Raw genomic sequence first — 15,565 nt, 5'->3', positions numbered from 1 at the left:
TAGGCCGGATGATCCATGGTCTGGTCAGAGAAACGGCGCCTTTCTTTCCCAGTGTTTTATTGATCCCCTTCCCCGGTTTTAACGTCCCTGTCACTCCCGCCCATCCCCTCTTCCCACCAATTACAGAAGCGCCGCTCCTAATAAATAAATACAGCCAAGCAAACTCAGCCCCGGCCGCAGCTGCGCCCCCGCCTCCGGCCAGAGACGGCCATCGCTGAGACCAGCCCGAGCCTGGCCAGGCTCAGATCTCACTGCAGCCGTCCTTGCCATCGCCAAAGCCGAGCTCGCCTCCTCTCGCTCCTGCGTTCTCCGCTCGGCGCCAGTTCAGACGTCCTTGAAAATTCTAAAAATCTGTCATTGCCCGTCACAGACGAGAGCTGGGCTTCCCAGGGGCCAGGGACTGCAGAAAGAGCCGCCTTTGTTAAAGCAGCTTCTCTAGCCTCGGGCGCGCGGCCGGAAGTGGGACTCAGACCCGGGCCTTCCCGCTCCCGAGGCCGCCTCTGTGTAGTCATTCCCTAGCAGACCCGCTCTTGGGAAAGTGCTGTGAGCCTCGGAGAGCTCGGATGCCCTCGGGACAAAGGCCTGCCGGCAAGGACAGGCTCACCGGAACTCCAACCTGCCTGCGAAAACATTTGGACCGACAGCGTATTATTGTGCTTGCCCTTCTTTCCATGTCCCGTCTCCAAACTGTGCCCTTTTTTTGGTCATTTTGTCAGGGGGGTGGGGGGAGTCTCGGGGTTCACCGGAAGCGCTGGAAGGCCACTTGTCGGGTGCATCCAAGGGAGATTCTTGTTTGGGGACAGATGAGGACGGCCTCCGGGACCTTGAAAGGCTCGAGTCTATGAAAGTGCTTTGTAGCGCTCCAGGTTACATAACTTAGCTTACATTTGGACAATTTTCAGTGCTTAGGGATAATCTGTGCTGCTGCAAGACCCGCTCGGGTCACATTCTTTGATCAAACGGCCAAGGTTCTCCGTGAGCCTTTCAGCTGACAGGACACTTCATCCTCCCGGGACGTTAGGAGCCGTGGCCTGTGAACACCGAGGTCCTTCATGGGGAGAGCAGGAAGCTACTGGAAGAAGGGAAAAGGGGAAAATGGCCATTTCCTCCATCCTTCAGAAAGACTCGGAGGGTGCTGCAAAATACCCCGTACCTCCCCAGATCCGCCCTTTTGCACTTGCTCCAAAATCACCTCTCCTTCCTTCTCCTTTCCAGACCTCCTCCACCATCTCTAAGTTCTGAGATGTTCCCCGAATGGGAGACCAAAGCTACAAACCTCTTTTCCTTCCCCCTTATCTCACATCGACTCAAACATGAAAAAAATGATGCGGGCGCCCAACGGGGCCTTGTTCTTGCCCGCGACCGTAGCTGCCCGCGCCTGTGGAAAAGCCTCGTTCTTCGCTACCCCCCTCCCCGCCCCCCCATCCCAGATGCCCGCCGGCCAGCGAGGGTAGGGGACAGGAGCCCAACCTAACCAGGGCTCCCGCGCTAGCGGAGCGGCTGCCAATTGTAAGTTCCTTCGGGTCAATGAGGAAAATGCTCCTGGGGAAGTTCCAGTCCCTGGAAGAGAAGCGGAGGGAGGGGATTTGGAGGCCGGAGCACTTAAAGTCCCGGCTTAGCGGCCTGAATTCAATGACCTTCAGTCGGACACTGAAGTCCACTCGGCCGACGCTTCTTAGTCACCAGTGGAGAGCCCGAGGCTGGGGACACACGAGGCTTAAGGAAAGCTCGGGCCCCCTCCTCACCGACGCGGCCGGACAAAAGATCACAGGAGAAACAAAGTGCTACGGGAGGTCTGGGGGTGGGGGAAGGGAGAAAGCGCCACGGGCCAAAGCAAAGGGGCCGCGGCCTGGGGCGTGTCCGGGAGACCCCCATGGGGGCGGGGCCGAGGGGGGCTCGAGGGGGCTGTGGCTGGGGACCCGACCCCGGAAGACTTTAAATGCCGGTCAACCGGAGTCTGACAATCACTCCGTGGGCCACAGGGAGTCACCGACGGCTGCCTGGACCAGTCGGCAGGGCCGTGGGGACAGAGGGAGGGCCAGGAAATAGAGCCTCTGAGTGGCAGCTGTACCATCCACACAGGTGTAGGCGGGACCCCAGGTGGAACCGGAAGGACTGGGTGACAGGGAGGAGGGCGGAAATGCTCCGGAAGGTGCGGGGGGAGGGGCAGCGCTGCGTCCAGGACTCAGGACTTTGGGGGGGAGGGGGTGTCCGACGGCGCGCGCACAGACACGCGCACGTCACCCTCCTGACGCGATACCTAAGGCGCCTTTCTCGCTCCCTCCCGCTCACAGATCCCCTGGGTCCCTCCCACAAGGACTCCCTCCCAAAGCTCCCACTCCGTGCCATCCTGCAGTGACCCCTCGGGCTTCTGGGGACTCTCAGGGGGCCCCCTTCAATGACTCCCTCCTCCCTCTTCCCCCGAGCCTGGGGCCCCGCTGGGCAGCAGGAGGAGGTGAGGAGCCCCCTGGGAGTCTCCTGCGACCCAGACCCCGCGGCCCCGCTTCTCCAGAGGCTGCTTCCCCCAAAGGACCAGAGGAGAGGAGTGGGCTGACAGAAACAGAACAAGAGCTGAAGCCTGGGGGCCCTGGGGGAAGATGATGGAGGAGGGGGCTCATCAGCCTCAAGAATTCAGGAGGCAGGTCCCGGACTTGTTGGTAAGCAGCAGGTGTGGAGCCGGTGAAGAGGGAGGGGCTGAAAATGCCTGAGGGAGTGGGGGGGGGGAACAGGTGAGGGGGAGGAGACCCAGTGGGAGGCGGAGGGTTTGACCTTAGCAAGGAGCCTGCTCCCCTGAGATCTGAAGCAGGGAGAAGAGGGCAGGGGATGACTGACAGATGGTCTAAGGAGCAGATGGGGTCAGACTGCCACCACTTCCTCGAGTCCCTTTTGGGTCTCATTGGAGGGGAGAGAGGAGGGAAGTGGCTACCTTCTGAAGGCTGAGCTGGCGGCCATGGCGGGGAGTCTGACTGGGCTTTGATCTTTAAGGGCTTCCTTTAGTTGGGATTCTCCAAACTTCAGTGGGCGCTCTCCACGTGCACCAGACCTCAGGTCCCTCACCTTGGGAGGCCTTACCATTCAAAAGGCTTCATGCGGTTGTGAATTCTCTGGTGTTGAATAAGCTGGGTGCTCAGGCAGAAAGCCTTCCCGCACTCAGTACATTCGTAGGGCTTCTCTCCAGTGTGCATTCTGTGATGTCTGGAAAGCTGGGTACTCTGGCGGAAGGTCTTCCCACAGATGTTACATTCATAGGGCTTCTCTCCCGTGTGAATTCTGTGATGGGAAGCCAGTCCCGTGATCCAGCGGAAGGCCTTCCCACAAACGTTACACTCGTAAGGTTTCTCTCCGGTGTGAATACTCCGGTGCTGGATGAGGTGGGCGCTCAGGCGGAAGGCCTTCCCGCATTCGCTGCACTCATAAGGCTTCTCTCCGGTATGAATTGTGTGATGAGAGGTAAGCTCTGTTCTCCAGCGGAAGGTCTTGCCACATTGATTGCACTCGTAAGGTTTCTCTCCAGTGTGAATTCTCTGATGGTCCGTGAGTCCTGTGCTCCGCCTGAAGGCCTTCCCGCATTCTTTACATTCGTAAGGTTTCTCCCCTGTGTGAATTCTCTGGTGTTGAATAAGTTCTTTGCTCTCACGGAAGGCTTTCCCACACTCATTACATTCATAAGGTTTTTCTCCAGTATGGATTCGCTGATGTTCATTAAGTCCGGTTCTCCTGCGGAAGGCCTTCCCACATTCATTACATTCGTAAGGCTTCTCCCCAGTGTGAATTCTCTGGTGTTCATTAAGTCCAGTTCTCCGCCTGAAAGCCTTTCCACAGTCTTTACATTCATAGGGTTTTTCTCCAGTATGAATCCTTTGATGTCGAGTGAGCTCTTTGCTTTCTCTGAAGCCCTTCCCACATTCTTTGCATTCGTAAGGTTTCTCTCCAGTGTGAATTCTCTGGTGTCGAATCAGTTCTTTGCTCTCTCGGAAGGCCTTCCCACATTCACTACATTCATAAGGTTTCTCCCCAGTGTGAATTCTGTGGTGTACAATAAGCTGTGAGCTCTGTCGGAAGGCCTTCCCACACTCGTTACATTTATAAGGTTTCTCTCCAGGACCAAGTCTGCGGGGAAGTAACGGAAAGGTTGTGGTTAGTGGCTTTCGACACATACTACATTCACAAGATCTCCCTTCAGTATGGATCCAATAATATTTAAAAGGACTGAATCCTAATGAAGGATTTCCCACTTTCACCGTACTTTAGAGCAGATTCTAGAGCACTTACAACTTGAGAGCCTTCTGAGTTTTTCTCCAGTCTGAGCCCTTTCATTCTCTCTCTAAATCTGTGTTTCTGAATCTATCACTGGACCCAAACTAAATGTATGAATTAACCCTGGAGCTCTTTCCCTTAGAAAGCTTTTTTTTTTTTTTAAATTCCTATAAATTTCCTTTCCTTTGGAAGATGGCTTGGCCCTAACCCAAAGTTATTACTTTCATTGCTTCCGTGGCAATTTCAGTGCTTTCAGGAATTTCCCTTAGGGTGAATTTTTTACTTACCTGGGATGTCTCACCACTTTTCTTGGCTGTTTCTCTAGCCTGGCATCACATTCTGAAGTTTCTCCCAAACTAGAAACACAGGGGCGATCCCATGTGAGTATTTCCTGAGATGACTGTTCCATAGAGAAGCCCAGCTTTGTAGCTCACTCCTTGGTTTCAGGCGCCACCTCCCAATCTGAAAGAAATAACAAATGTAAGTAAGTCTCTCCTTTTCCTGCTGAGATACAGGCAAATCCTGCTTACTTAGTCTTGCCTTCTCCATCTGCCATTAAGAAATAGTACTGTGAAACTTCACAGTGTAGAACAAAAACTGATCATTTTAAAAAATATCATTTAACAACTTTAATAATTTTAAAGTTTTAATAATTCTTTAAAACAATTTTAATGATAATTTAAATTTGTATAATCCCCCTTTTTGGATGGATGGGATAGAGGACAGGACTTGTAATTTTACTGGTTCAGAAAACCACCAGTAGAGTGAGGAAATTTCCTTTCCCCAACAGAGGAACTCAGTTCTAAGAGAGTTAGCTGAGATTAGAAGATTTGCTCAGTTTGTACAGCTTTTATATGTTATTAGCAAAAGGTTTTCTGACTTCCAAGGGGGTACACACTACACATTTATATCTATAATATAAATAAAAATCAAGAAACAATCAGGTATAGTTGATAAAAAGCTTTCACAATCCTCATACCAACTTTCTAAGGTCAGTCAGTTATTCCTTTTACAAATGAGGAAACTGGGACTTAAGATTTATTTATTTAATAACTTACTCAACTTACACCACCAATAAATGTTAAATTGGGTTATCTTTTGACTCATAGAAACAAAGGGGCAAAAGGCCTCAATGGTCTTAATCCAACTCATCAAAGGAATTTCTGCCATAAAAACCCAACAAGTGGTTGCCCAGTCCCCTTCAAGACCACCAAGGAGGGAGAGGGAGCCTACTACTTCTCAAGAGATCCATGTTTGGACAAATCTAAGTATTAGGAACTTTCCCCTGGCATTCAGCTTCTAAATTAGCCTCCTTGCACACTAAACCCACAATTCCTGGTTCTGCCCTTTGTGACCAAATGGAAGATGTCAAATCACTTTTCCATGTCACAACCCTTCAAATACTTGAAGCCTGTCATTTCTTTGCTGGTCTTCCCTTCTCTAGACCAGTCATGCCCAGTTCTTTTAGTCCTAAATCCTGTGCTCTTTTCACCACTGCCCACCACTCCCCTACAAAAAGGGCTAAGTCCATCTTCTATTTTGTAGCAGAAGTGGCTGATGGGTAAAAGCTCTGAGGAGGTCACATTTGTCTTAAAATCATGTGTTTTCTGGCAAAGAGCCCTGTGCTCTGGAAGTGCCCATCACCGAACTCCCATAACCGAATGCCTTTGCATTCTCTTCTTCAACCTCATAGAAGACCTAGTAACCTTTAAGATACAGCTCAGGACTGATACCTCCATAAAAGGCTCTTCCAGATCCCCCACATTTACTTATTAGCATTTTCTCCATGTTGAAATGATTTCATACGGGTTGAACGTATTTGTGTATAAATCTACTGTATCCTCCTAGAAGAAGGGGAGCTTCTGAGAAGTAGGAACTGTTATTGGCTTGTTGGGGGAAGGGAGGGAAGAAGGGGTGTGTGTGTGTGTGTGTGTGTGTGTGTGTGTGTGTGTGTGTGTGTGTGTGTACACCCTGTGCCTAGCAAAATGTCTGTATATAGGACATGCTCGATGTTTACTGATTTAGATTAGTTCCAGTGGTCTTGGGATGAAGAAAGCCATCTACACCCAGAGAGAGGACAATGGGAACTGAATGTGGACCACGACATAATTTTTTGCTCTTTTTTGCTGTTAGCTTGCATTTTGTTTTCTTTCTCGCTTTTTTTTTTTCCTTTTTGATCTGATTTTTCTTGTGTAGCATGATATTTATGGAAATGCATATAGAGGACTTGCAGATGTTTAATATATATATATATATATTGGATCACTTGCCAACTAGAGGAGGTGGGAGAAAGGGAGGGGAAAAAATAGAACACAGGGTTTTATAGAGATGAATGTTAAAAATTATCCATGTGTACATTTTGAAAGTAATAAGCTATGATTAAAAAAAAAACTCCCACAGAAAAACATTCATTTAAGAATAAATATAAATAAATGACTTGATAATGACTACCAAAAATGTTTACTGAATTGAATCCAAAATTTATAGGGAATTGACATAAATCTGTAAGACAAAGAACCACCTCCCCATGGCTCAGTGGTCTAAAAAAAGAAACAGCTTTTTAAAGAAATGCAAACTAACAACCAACATTTCAAAGAAGAAATGAAAACTGAAACAATTCTGAATTATTACCTCAGATATTACTGCTTTATTCAAATGATTAAGGTAAGAACAGTTGGAAAAAGTCAATGCTGGCATTATTACCACCTCTTGGAACCACAAGTGAGAGCAGGGGGATAGGTAAGCACCAAAGGTGGATGAGAAGCCCCGCAAAGACCTGAGAAAGTCCTGTCAGAGGTGCTAGAACTACATTAGCCCCATAATACATTAAACGCATAAATAAATAAAGGCATAAAATGCATAAAGCTCAGGGCAGCTGTGACTTAATTTAAACCAGACATCTGAAAGAGCAAAACGGGCCAAAGAGATCTCCCTCCCTTCTCTGTTTTACCTCACCTTGTTCCTTTGGGGCTCCCACAGAAGCCCCTTAATAGGAGGGTTCTGAAACACTGGCTGCTAAGTAAAATACCCCATTTTCCTTTTTTAAACCACCAGGGAGAAAGAGTTAAGTAGCAAAATATGAGTGGGCTTGGACAGGTTATGATCTAAATTGCTGCTTAAGGAATTAAGTCCTTCTGCCAGCCGTTTCCCCTCCCCCTGTTTCCTTTGAGAGGGACCACTACACTTCTTCCAAAAGAAGAGTTCCAGTGCTCTTAAAAAAAAAAACAAAAAAACTTTCCAATGAGTTTCCAAAAACAGATTTGACTGAGATGAAAGCAGGTTCTGTTAGCGTGGCTAGTAACGGATTTTCTGAGTCTACAGGATATTGGGGAAAGAGCTTTATTATAAATAAACCAAGCCTTTTATTGCAATAGTTAATAGTGTTCACTCTGTTCCAGATAGCTTCATTCCAAGTGTTCAGATGGATTATCTGTGTCCGGCCTTGTGGCAGAGCCTTCCAAGCTCAGACTGAACTGATTGGTCACGGCTGAACACACTGCACCTTGACCCCCACAGGGTGACATCATTGGTCCTCTTCAAGCAGAAGGTCAAACCATAGCTAGTGCCAGGCGCTGGGCTGCGCCTTTAAGATTGTTATCTCAGAGTAGCCCTGGGAGGTGGCCTTTACTGTGACTCTCAGCTGCACCCCAAGGATCCCTGACCTTCCCTGGCTGCCCTGTCACAAAGGCGAACTACGTTCTCTGAGAGGCACATTCACAACCCCCCAAAGCTTTTTCGGACAAAGTCTCTAACCACGACTCCTCCTCCTACCTTGACTCTGTGAACCCAAGTGCACATTTATCCCTAGTTCACGTTGTTATAACCACCTGCACCAGCTCGTTTCCACAACTCTTGCGTGGGTCCATCTGGCCAGCCTCTACCTGCAAAGTTAAAAGGTTTATTTAGCTCAAGTGTAGACCCTGCTGTCCATTTCAGTAAAGATTTGGTGTGTTGATCAGGCCGATCATCCTTTCCTCGTAGGATCTTTACTGTGTCCGCTGCCTCATACGAATATTAACTCTCCGATCCTCCACAAGTGTAACAAGCCCGCTAGCTCTACCTTTCTGCCACTGACAAAAATGGGGAACTAAGAAGGGCCTCCTGGGACCCCAAGCTGACCTGCATGCTGGCTTTATGGAAGTCTATTGTCGCCCAGCCTCATCTGCATTTGACCCCAGGCATAGCCCTGAGGCTTTTTCAATTAAAGAGACAGGGTGAGTCCAGCTCCAAGTGCTCCTGTTGGATCATCCTGAGCCGCCTTTTCTAATGCTCTTGGTTTTCCCAGGAGATCTAGGCCAAATTCTCTTGGCAACGGTCAATAAACATCGATTAAGCACCTGCTGTGTTTCATATAAAACATGGCAAAAACCCAGTCACTGCCCTCAAAGGCCTTCCCCTGGAACAGGGGAGCCAACATGCAAACCGCCAAGTGTGTGCAAGACAGAGACCGGATACACGGAAGGCACTTCTCGACCCTAAGGGGGACCAGCTCCTCCTCTGCTCTATGGCCCATGGCACAGAGCCCTCTTGGACACGGAGGCTGGCTCCCCATCCACTACCCCAAACTGCCATGTCTGAGGAATCTGCCAGGGACAGAGAGCCAGCCGTGGAGCCCACTGGCCCAGGGGCCACAGACATCCCAGTAGATCTCTAAGCTTTTTTAATGATCACTGACTGCCCTTTGAAACCTAAACCCTTCAATCTGGTGATCGGCATGGCATTCGGGGTCTCCGCTGGACCTCATTTTGGTTCTGATTTATTTAGGGAAAAAATCCTCCTCTTTGGGAAATAAAAGAGAAGCAGAACAGAATTGGGGCACTTGGGCCTTCTTGCTGGCAGTCACCAAGTCCCTGAGAGCTGGAGTCAGAAGTCAGATTGCAAAAAGTTCAGGAGGAGGGAAATAACTACAGGCACCTTCTTCTGGGCAGCTGATTATAAAATTGCCTTGGATTACAGAGACCAATGTGAAGGAAACACAGCCGTGTTTTTTTTTTTTTTTTTTGCTGAGGCAATTGGAGTTAAGTGACTTGCCCAGGGTCACACAGCCAGGAAGTATTAAGTGTCTGAGGCCAGATTTGAACTCGGGGTCCTCCTGACTTTAAGGCTGGTGCTCTATCCACTGCGCCACCTAGCTGCCCCAGGATTGCTTTTTTAAACACAAGTTAGGGAGTCACTCACATGCAGTGCTCCACTTTCTGTCTCTGCCACTTTGAAGCCCAGGCCCTCCTCCTCCTCCTCCCCCCCCACCCCGGGGGAAAGCTCTGGACTCTCGATAGACGGGCAGAGATGTTATTTCAGGAAGGAGAATCCCACTCCCTTAACAGTGGATGAGCCCCACCCATCAGGACCGTAGTAGTGAGTCTGTCTTACTCAATGGTCCTCCCAAATAAGGAAGGGCAGCATCCTCTGGGGAAGGAGCTGGGGAGAAAGGGGCCCATGAGAGAGGCTCCTCTGCCAGCTCCCAAGACTCCCAGGCTACAAGTCCTGCTAAAGTGTAGAGCAGAGGGCCTGAGTGAGCCTGGAAGGGAAGGGAAGGTCCTGGCATGGGGGTGGGGGGGAAGGTGGAGGCCACAAAGCCAAGGGGCTGAGAAATCTCAGAGCAGCAAGCTGTCCTGTTTGGCTAGAAGGCAAAGGGAGAAAAGGCGTCCAGCTCGCCTCGCCCCGGGCTAAAGCCAGATTGTCAAGGCTTAAAAAGCCAACGACAGAAGCTGGCCTTTGCCCCTCGAGGCCACAGGAGTCCCTGAAGCTCCTCAAGCTGGGAAGCCGCATCAGTGGGGCAGCTGTGTTAAGGAGAGACCTGAGAGGGGCAGGGAGGCCCGGGAGGAGGCTCAGTGGAGACAGCAGGTAGAGGGTCTTGTTAAAGGAAGAGCCCTGGATCCCAGTCAAACAGAGGAGAACCACCAAGGCAGGCCCCTGGAAGAAAGAACAGCAAGGATGAACACTGAGAGGCCACCTGACTGCAATCAAGAGCTCACAGGCGTCCTGAGAGGGCTGGCCGGCTGGGAGGAGGAGGGCCGGCTTCCAACAGCTGGGCAGGGAGCATGAGGTGAAGGGTAGGGAGCATCATCAGAGACGGGAAGGGTGGGGAGTGAGAAGCAGTCGCAGGGAAGGGGGAGATCAGGGAGGCCGAAGCTGGACACCCCAGGGTCGCTGCGCCGAGGGGCCCCTCGGTATGGTTCTTCTTTGTCAGGGGGAGATGGATCTAGCGGCAGAGAAGGGCGAGGATGGAACCTGAGAGCAATAAAACGCCGCCTGCCAAGTCTGTTTTATGGGACGACTGGAAGTAGAAGAGAAGTGGAAGCAGGCGGAACAAGAAATCAACGGAAATTGACTTGAAAAAACTAACTGAAAGTTCAGGAGAGAAGGGATGAGGAGAGTTCTGGGAAAAGAGCGAGGGACCAACCCAGGGTCCAGAGCCCTCAGCCGGCCAAAGAGAGAAGAAAGGCCCCGGACACAGCCACAGTCACAGAAGGGGCTGGGTGTTTCTATGACTGCCGACCCCATCACCCCCTTTCCCTCTCCCCTCCCTCCCCCCACTGGAGGATGGAAGATGGAGAATGGTATGGAGTGCTCCGTAAGCTGTCAAACAAGACTCGGCCATTGGCCCTGGCCCTTGCCCAGGTCCTGACTCTGATACTGGTCCTAGTGGTGACTCTGGCCCTGACCTTGGTCCTGACCTGGTCCTGACTCTGGCCTTGGTCCTGATCCTGCTCCTGAACCTGGCCCTGGTGGCTGCTTGGACAGAATATTTTCCCCTGTGTTACAATCCAAGGGAAGGGGCAGGGTGGGAGTGGAGGGTGGGAAGGAGGCAGTTAGGGACTGCTCTAAAAACAAAAGCCATCAATATAAGGAAGGAGGGAAGAGGAGGAAGGTTGAGGTGGCAGCTGGAGGGAGGGGAGAGCAGAGGAGAAAAGCTCTTTTCTGGGCTGGGAACCTTCTGCACAGCAGGCTGGGGAAGCAGCCCAGGAACTGTTCAATAGAGGGAAAGCACAAAAAATGAGGGTTCAGGTTTCCTAGAGAAAACAGGATTTCAATTGGAATTGGAGAAAGTTAAGGAAGTTATTAGCAGAGATGCGGCTAGGAGACAGCCAGAGAAAACCCCAGGGGTAGAGAGATGGGAATGTTATGTGTGAGGAGCAGCCAGGAGGCTGTGGTGGTTATCGGGCGACTACAAAGGGATGGGGAGGGAGTTATGAAGGGCTCTGGATGTCAGAGAGCACTTTGTATCTGCTCCTGGAGGCAATAGGGAGTTACTTGAGTTTCTTGAATAGGGGGTGATGTTCATTTGGGGGCTGACTGGAGGGTGGACTGGAGTGGAAAGGGACTGGAGGTAAGCAGACCCCCCCAACCCCCACCCCAACAGCTCCTGCCATAGTCTAGGTGGGAAGAGGTGAGGGTCTGCACCAGGATGGCAGCAGAGGTGGAGGAGAGAAAAAAGCAAATCAGAGATTTTGCAGCCTCTGTGGTAGGAAAAAACTGGAAATAAAATGGGCACCTGCTGACCGGAGGAGGAGCTAGACTGAACAAATTTTGGTTACCACACGCAATGAAATATTATCATTCCACAAGAAATAAAGTACATGAGGCATCCAGGGAAGCTTTAACTGAAGTTAAAGCTCAAATAATTTGGCGAAGGCTTGAGTGAAATGGTACAGAGGGGAAGGAGCAGAATGAAATCAATTCCCACATCCACAATCAGGTCAAGAGCATCTAGCTTTACAGAATCCTAAGTGATGCACAACCCTGAGATCAGGAAGCCCCAAGTTCCACTCTTGAGACCCTGGGAAAGTCACCTTACATCCTCTGCCTCTGTTTCACCATCTGCAAAATGAGACTAATAAGAGCACCAAGTTCCAGGGTGGCTGTGAAGGTGAAGGGAGAGCAAATGGGCAAGAGGCTTTGGCAAACATAAAGTGCTCTTTAAATGCTATCACTACAATTATCCCTGAGAGGTGAGGGCACACCACTAGTAAATAGCTGAAGCAGGAAGGGATGTCATGCAGCAGGTGGGTCCCATGTGCACCAACCGACATCACAAGGAACGAATGCAAAAAGCCAGGAGAGAAGGGGTTGGGAGAATGGTGAGAAATGACGTTAAGGGGCAGGTCAGTCCTCCGAGAGCCTCCCCTGCTGTGGATCACAGCATCTGTAGGAGCTGCGGGGCAGCCTTTACTCACGCAGGTGTTGGGGACTAGGAATGAGATAAATTGGAGGCAGAGGGAAGAGGAGAGAGGTCAGACAACGGCCTCTCAGTCAGGGAGGTCAGAGAACAGCAACAGCCTCTCAGTCTCCTTGTATCATCCTCTCACAAGAGATCCATTCTAACTTGGATCTCTAACAGCCACTGTCAGGCGACTCCCGTGTACTCCAACAGTTCCCATAATCCAACAAAGTGAGGGATGAGGAAGCAGGGAGGCAGGATGAGGGAGGATAATGGGGGGTGATAAGGATGACAAGGGTTGATGAGGGATGACGGAGATGATTATCAAGAGCAGTCGGGACAGGGGGCAGGGAGCAGAACCACAAGAGTCACTTACACTGACATCCATGCGAGAAAGGGGCCGTGAAAAGGCATATTCAGGATTTTTAGATTTCTCTTAATTAAGAAAAATCTCCTTTAAATATAGAGGAAGGGGAGGGGCAGCTACAGGCAGACACCTACTTTCTTCTGAGAGCTTTCATAGAGGAGTTCAAAGGGATCCGGGCACGTCTGTAACATCAGACCAAACATGTCAAGACTTCCAAAAAGAGACCCAAAGTCATTCCACAAGCCTGAGCAAGGCCAGGGTAGGGCGACGACCGAATGGAATCAATCCCCATGTCCCAAAAAAGGAAAGCCAAAGCCAAGGTGGGGCAAGAGAGACAAAGAAGTCAGGATCTTAAAGGGGAAGAGGAAGGGCCTGGGAGAGGGAAGAGAGGAAGTTTCAGGAAAGGGAGGAAGAGTCAGGGGACAGAGAAGGCCATCCTACAAAGATGACTGTCAGAGTGGGGAGACAGGAGGAGAAGGGGGAGGAGGAAAAGGAGCCGAGGAAGAATTTTCAGTTTTTGAGAAGGGGAGGACAAAGGAAAAAGGTCAGAAGGGGCCAAGGGAGAAGATCCTCAAAATTATACAAGTTATCAAGGCAAATGCATGAACCCAAGAGCCATCCCCCAGCAGACAAGAGGTCAGAGACAAGCAGCTGTCCGGAGAGAAACTGCAACTCTAACAGCCAAGGGAAAGCCGCCTGCGACTCTCTGATAGGAGAAATCAGACTCGGAGGCTGCTCCTCCCACCCAGTAAACTGGCAAAGACCAAACCAGGGGGGGGGGGGGGAGGAGGCAAGGAGGGGGAACAGCAGCTGGGGAAAGAGCAGCCTAAGAAGAGGCCATCGCTCAGTCCATGGGCTCCCTCTTCAGCCTTTCTGGGCCCCAGATGTTCCCTAACAGGATCTCAAAGCATCTCTTTGGTTAAGAAAAGCGCTGGAAACAGCAAATGTTGGGGGGGAGGGGGGTACCTGAATGCGGTGGAATCTCACCCAGGAGCAGGGACCAGGCCACCACGGGAGGCCCCCCTCGCAGGGCCGGGCAGGACACACAGCGACTGCAAGGAGGGCCGAGAGGACCGTGGGGGAGGACCAGGAGCTGGCAGGGCCCGCCTCCCTCCCTCGGGGTTTGGCTTAACGGCTTTTCCCTTTGTTACAAGAGAAAGCTCCCAATGGGGGGTGGGTGGAGGAGGAGGATGGATGCGGAAACTGCCCCAGAAGGCATCTATGTTAGAGAGCAACAACAGAGAAGGGGGGACAGAAAAGGAGGGGCGGGGCTCGTCTCAGAGAGGGCAGGGGGCTACGGAGGGAGGAGGGGCCCCGCGAAGGAGGGGCGCTCAGCAACCTCACCCACCCCAACCTCTCCCCCTGGACACTCCTCTTTCCCGGCTCTCCGCCAGCCTCTCCCCGGGGGTCTCTCTGGGCCTGGGGCTTCTCCCCCCATGGCAGGGATCTAACGAATTCTCTGGTGTTCTCCGGCGGTCGGAGCGGCGACAATAAAGCCTAACTTTCCCCTGTGACCTCCCCCTCCCTTCCTAAGAGGGGGCGGGGGCGGGGCGCAGCACTCTCCTCCCAGTGTCTCCGGCTCCCCTCCGGGCTCCTCTCCCCCTCCCCAAATCTGAGCTGTCCCTCCAATGGGAAGCTGTCCCTTCTCTCCGCTGACACCATCACCCTGGGGGGCTGTCTGTGCACCCGGACCCGGGGGCCGCCGGGGATTCCCCGCCCAGCACCGCCGTGACCCATAACAAAACCCCGCGTGGCCTTCATGCCCCACCCCCTACCTCCGAGGGTGCCGGGCCTGGCAGCCCGACCGTGCCCGCCCCCGCCGCGTCCTGCCAGTGCAGGGGTCCCCCCCCCCCACCCCCGTTAGACTGGAAGCTTGTCCAGGGCAGGCCCGGGCCTCCCACCCTGTCCCGGGCGCAGGAGGCGCTTCATCGCCGTGTCCCGACTGACAGAAGGGGAGAAAGGGGCCGTGAAGGTGGGAGAGACAGGGATGCACCGGGGAGGGGGAAGGAAAGGAGGAGGGAAAGGAAGGACCAGGGGAGGGTCCCAAACCTGGTGATTGGTTCCCGATTCTGGCCCCCTCCCGGCCCAACCAATAGGCGCGTCCGCTCCCAGGGGGCGTGGCCTTCTGCCGGGCGCAGAGTGGACTTGCGCCTGCGCCTCCCTCAAGGCCGCACCCCTCCCCCTCCCCAGAGGATCAGGGACCTGGGAAAGCTTCGAAACCAAACACTACCCGGGGCAGCCGGAGCCAGTCTCCCACTCACCCCGGCACAGGACGCAGGGCTTGGGCACTGGCAGCGGCTGAGTACGCGGCGGAGCCGAACACGGTGCGGACATCCGAAGTCGGCAGGGGTCCGGACCGGTTTGATGGCGGAGCCGCGAGGAGCAAAGAAGGAAGCGGAAGTCGCTGGGGTGTCGCCAGCCTCCCTTATGGCCCCGCCCCTCGTCGCTTCTTGACCAATCCCATGAAGCATCTTCTCTCCAGCCTTCTCTTGTGTCCCGCCTGCCACTGTTGCCATGGTAAAAGCCATTCTGGATCGGCAAAGCATTCTGGGAAATGTAGTGCAGTGACGCTGTCCGAAGGATGCGCATTCCCCCCCATACCCAGACTCACCACTCCACAGCTCCAACCATCTGTGCCTCCTGGCGATCCCCCCTCAGACTTCTGCTTCCGCGACCCCCAGAGCGGCTTGAGAAGAGTGTACGCCCTGGCCTCCCTGCAGCCCACCTTTCCCTTAGGTTCAGGGGGAGGGGGCGGGGGGGGTGAGGGGGTAAGAGGAAGG

The 15,565-nt window shown here is 52.3% G+C and overlaps 1 protein-coding gene across 3 annotated transcripts; it reads right to left on the bottom strand.

The window, feature by feature from the left end:
• LOC127545844 (zinc finger protein 135-like) lies at window positions 1-15,522 on the bottom strand. 3 transcript variants are annotated; one of them, XR_007949842.1, is made up of 5 exons: window positions 15,047-15,522; window positions 8,029-8,138; window positions 4,545-4,719; window positions 2,927-4,110; window positions 1-1,069 (listed from the first exon to the last, which is right to left on the bottom strand). XR_007949842.1 is itself a non-coding variant. In XM_051973338.1 (5 exons), exons 3-5 carry the CDS (start codon window positions 4,664-4,666, stop codon window positions 1,051-1,053), a joined length of 1,182 nt encoding a protein of 393 aa, XP_051829298.1. In that variant the 5' UTR covers window positions 4,667-4,719; window positions 8,029-8,138; window positions 15,047-15,522; the 3' UTR covers window positions 6-1,050. The 3 variants fall into 3 exon arrangements, 1 of the variants encoding a protein (XP_051829298.1); XR_007949841.1 differs by having other exon boundaries at window positions 2-1,072; XM_051973338.1 differs by having other exon boundaries at window positions 6-1,072; window positions 3,073-4,110.
• Window positions 15,523-15,565: the final 43 nt, after the last annotated feature.

This window comes from Antechinus flavipes, chromosome 1 (assembly GCF_016432865.1).
Source record: "Antechinus flavipes isolate AdamAnt ecotype Samford, QLD, Australia chromosome 1, AdamAnt_v2, whole genome shotgun sequence".
Classification (NCBI taxonomy): Eukaryota; Metazoa; Chordata; class Mammalia; order Dasyuromorphia; family Dasyuridae; genus Antechinus; species Antechinus flavipes.
This window is presented reverse-complemented; position numbering and strand designations above follow the sequence as displayed.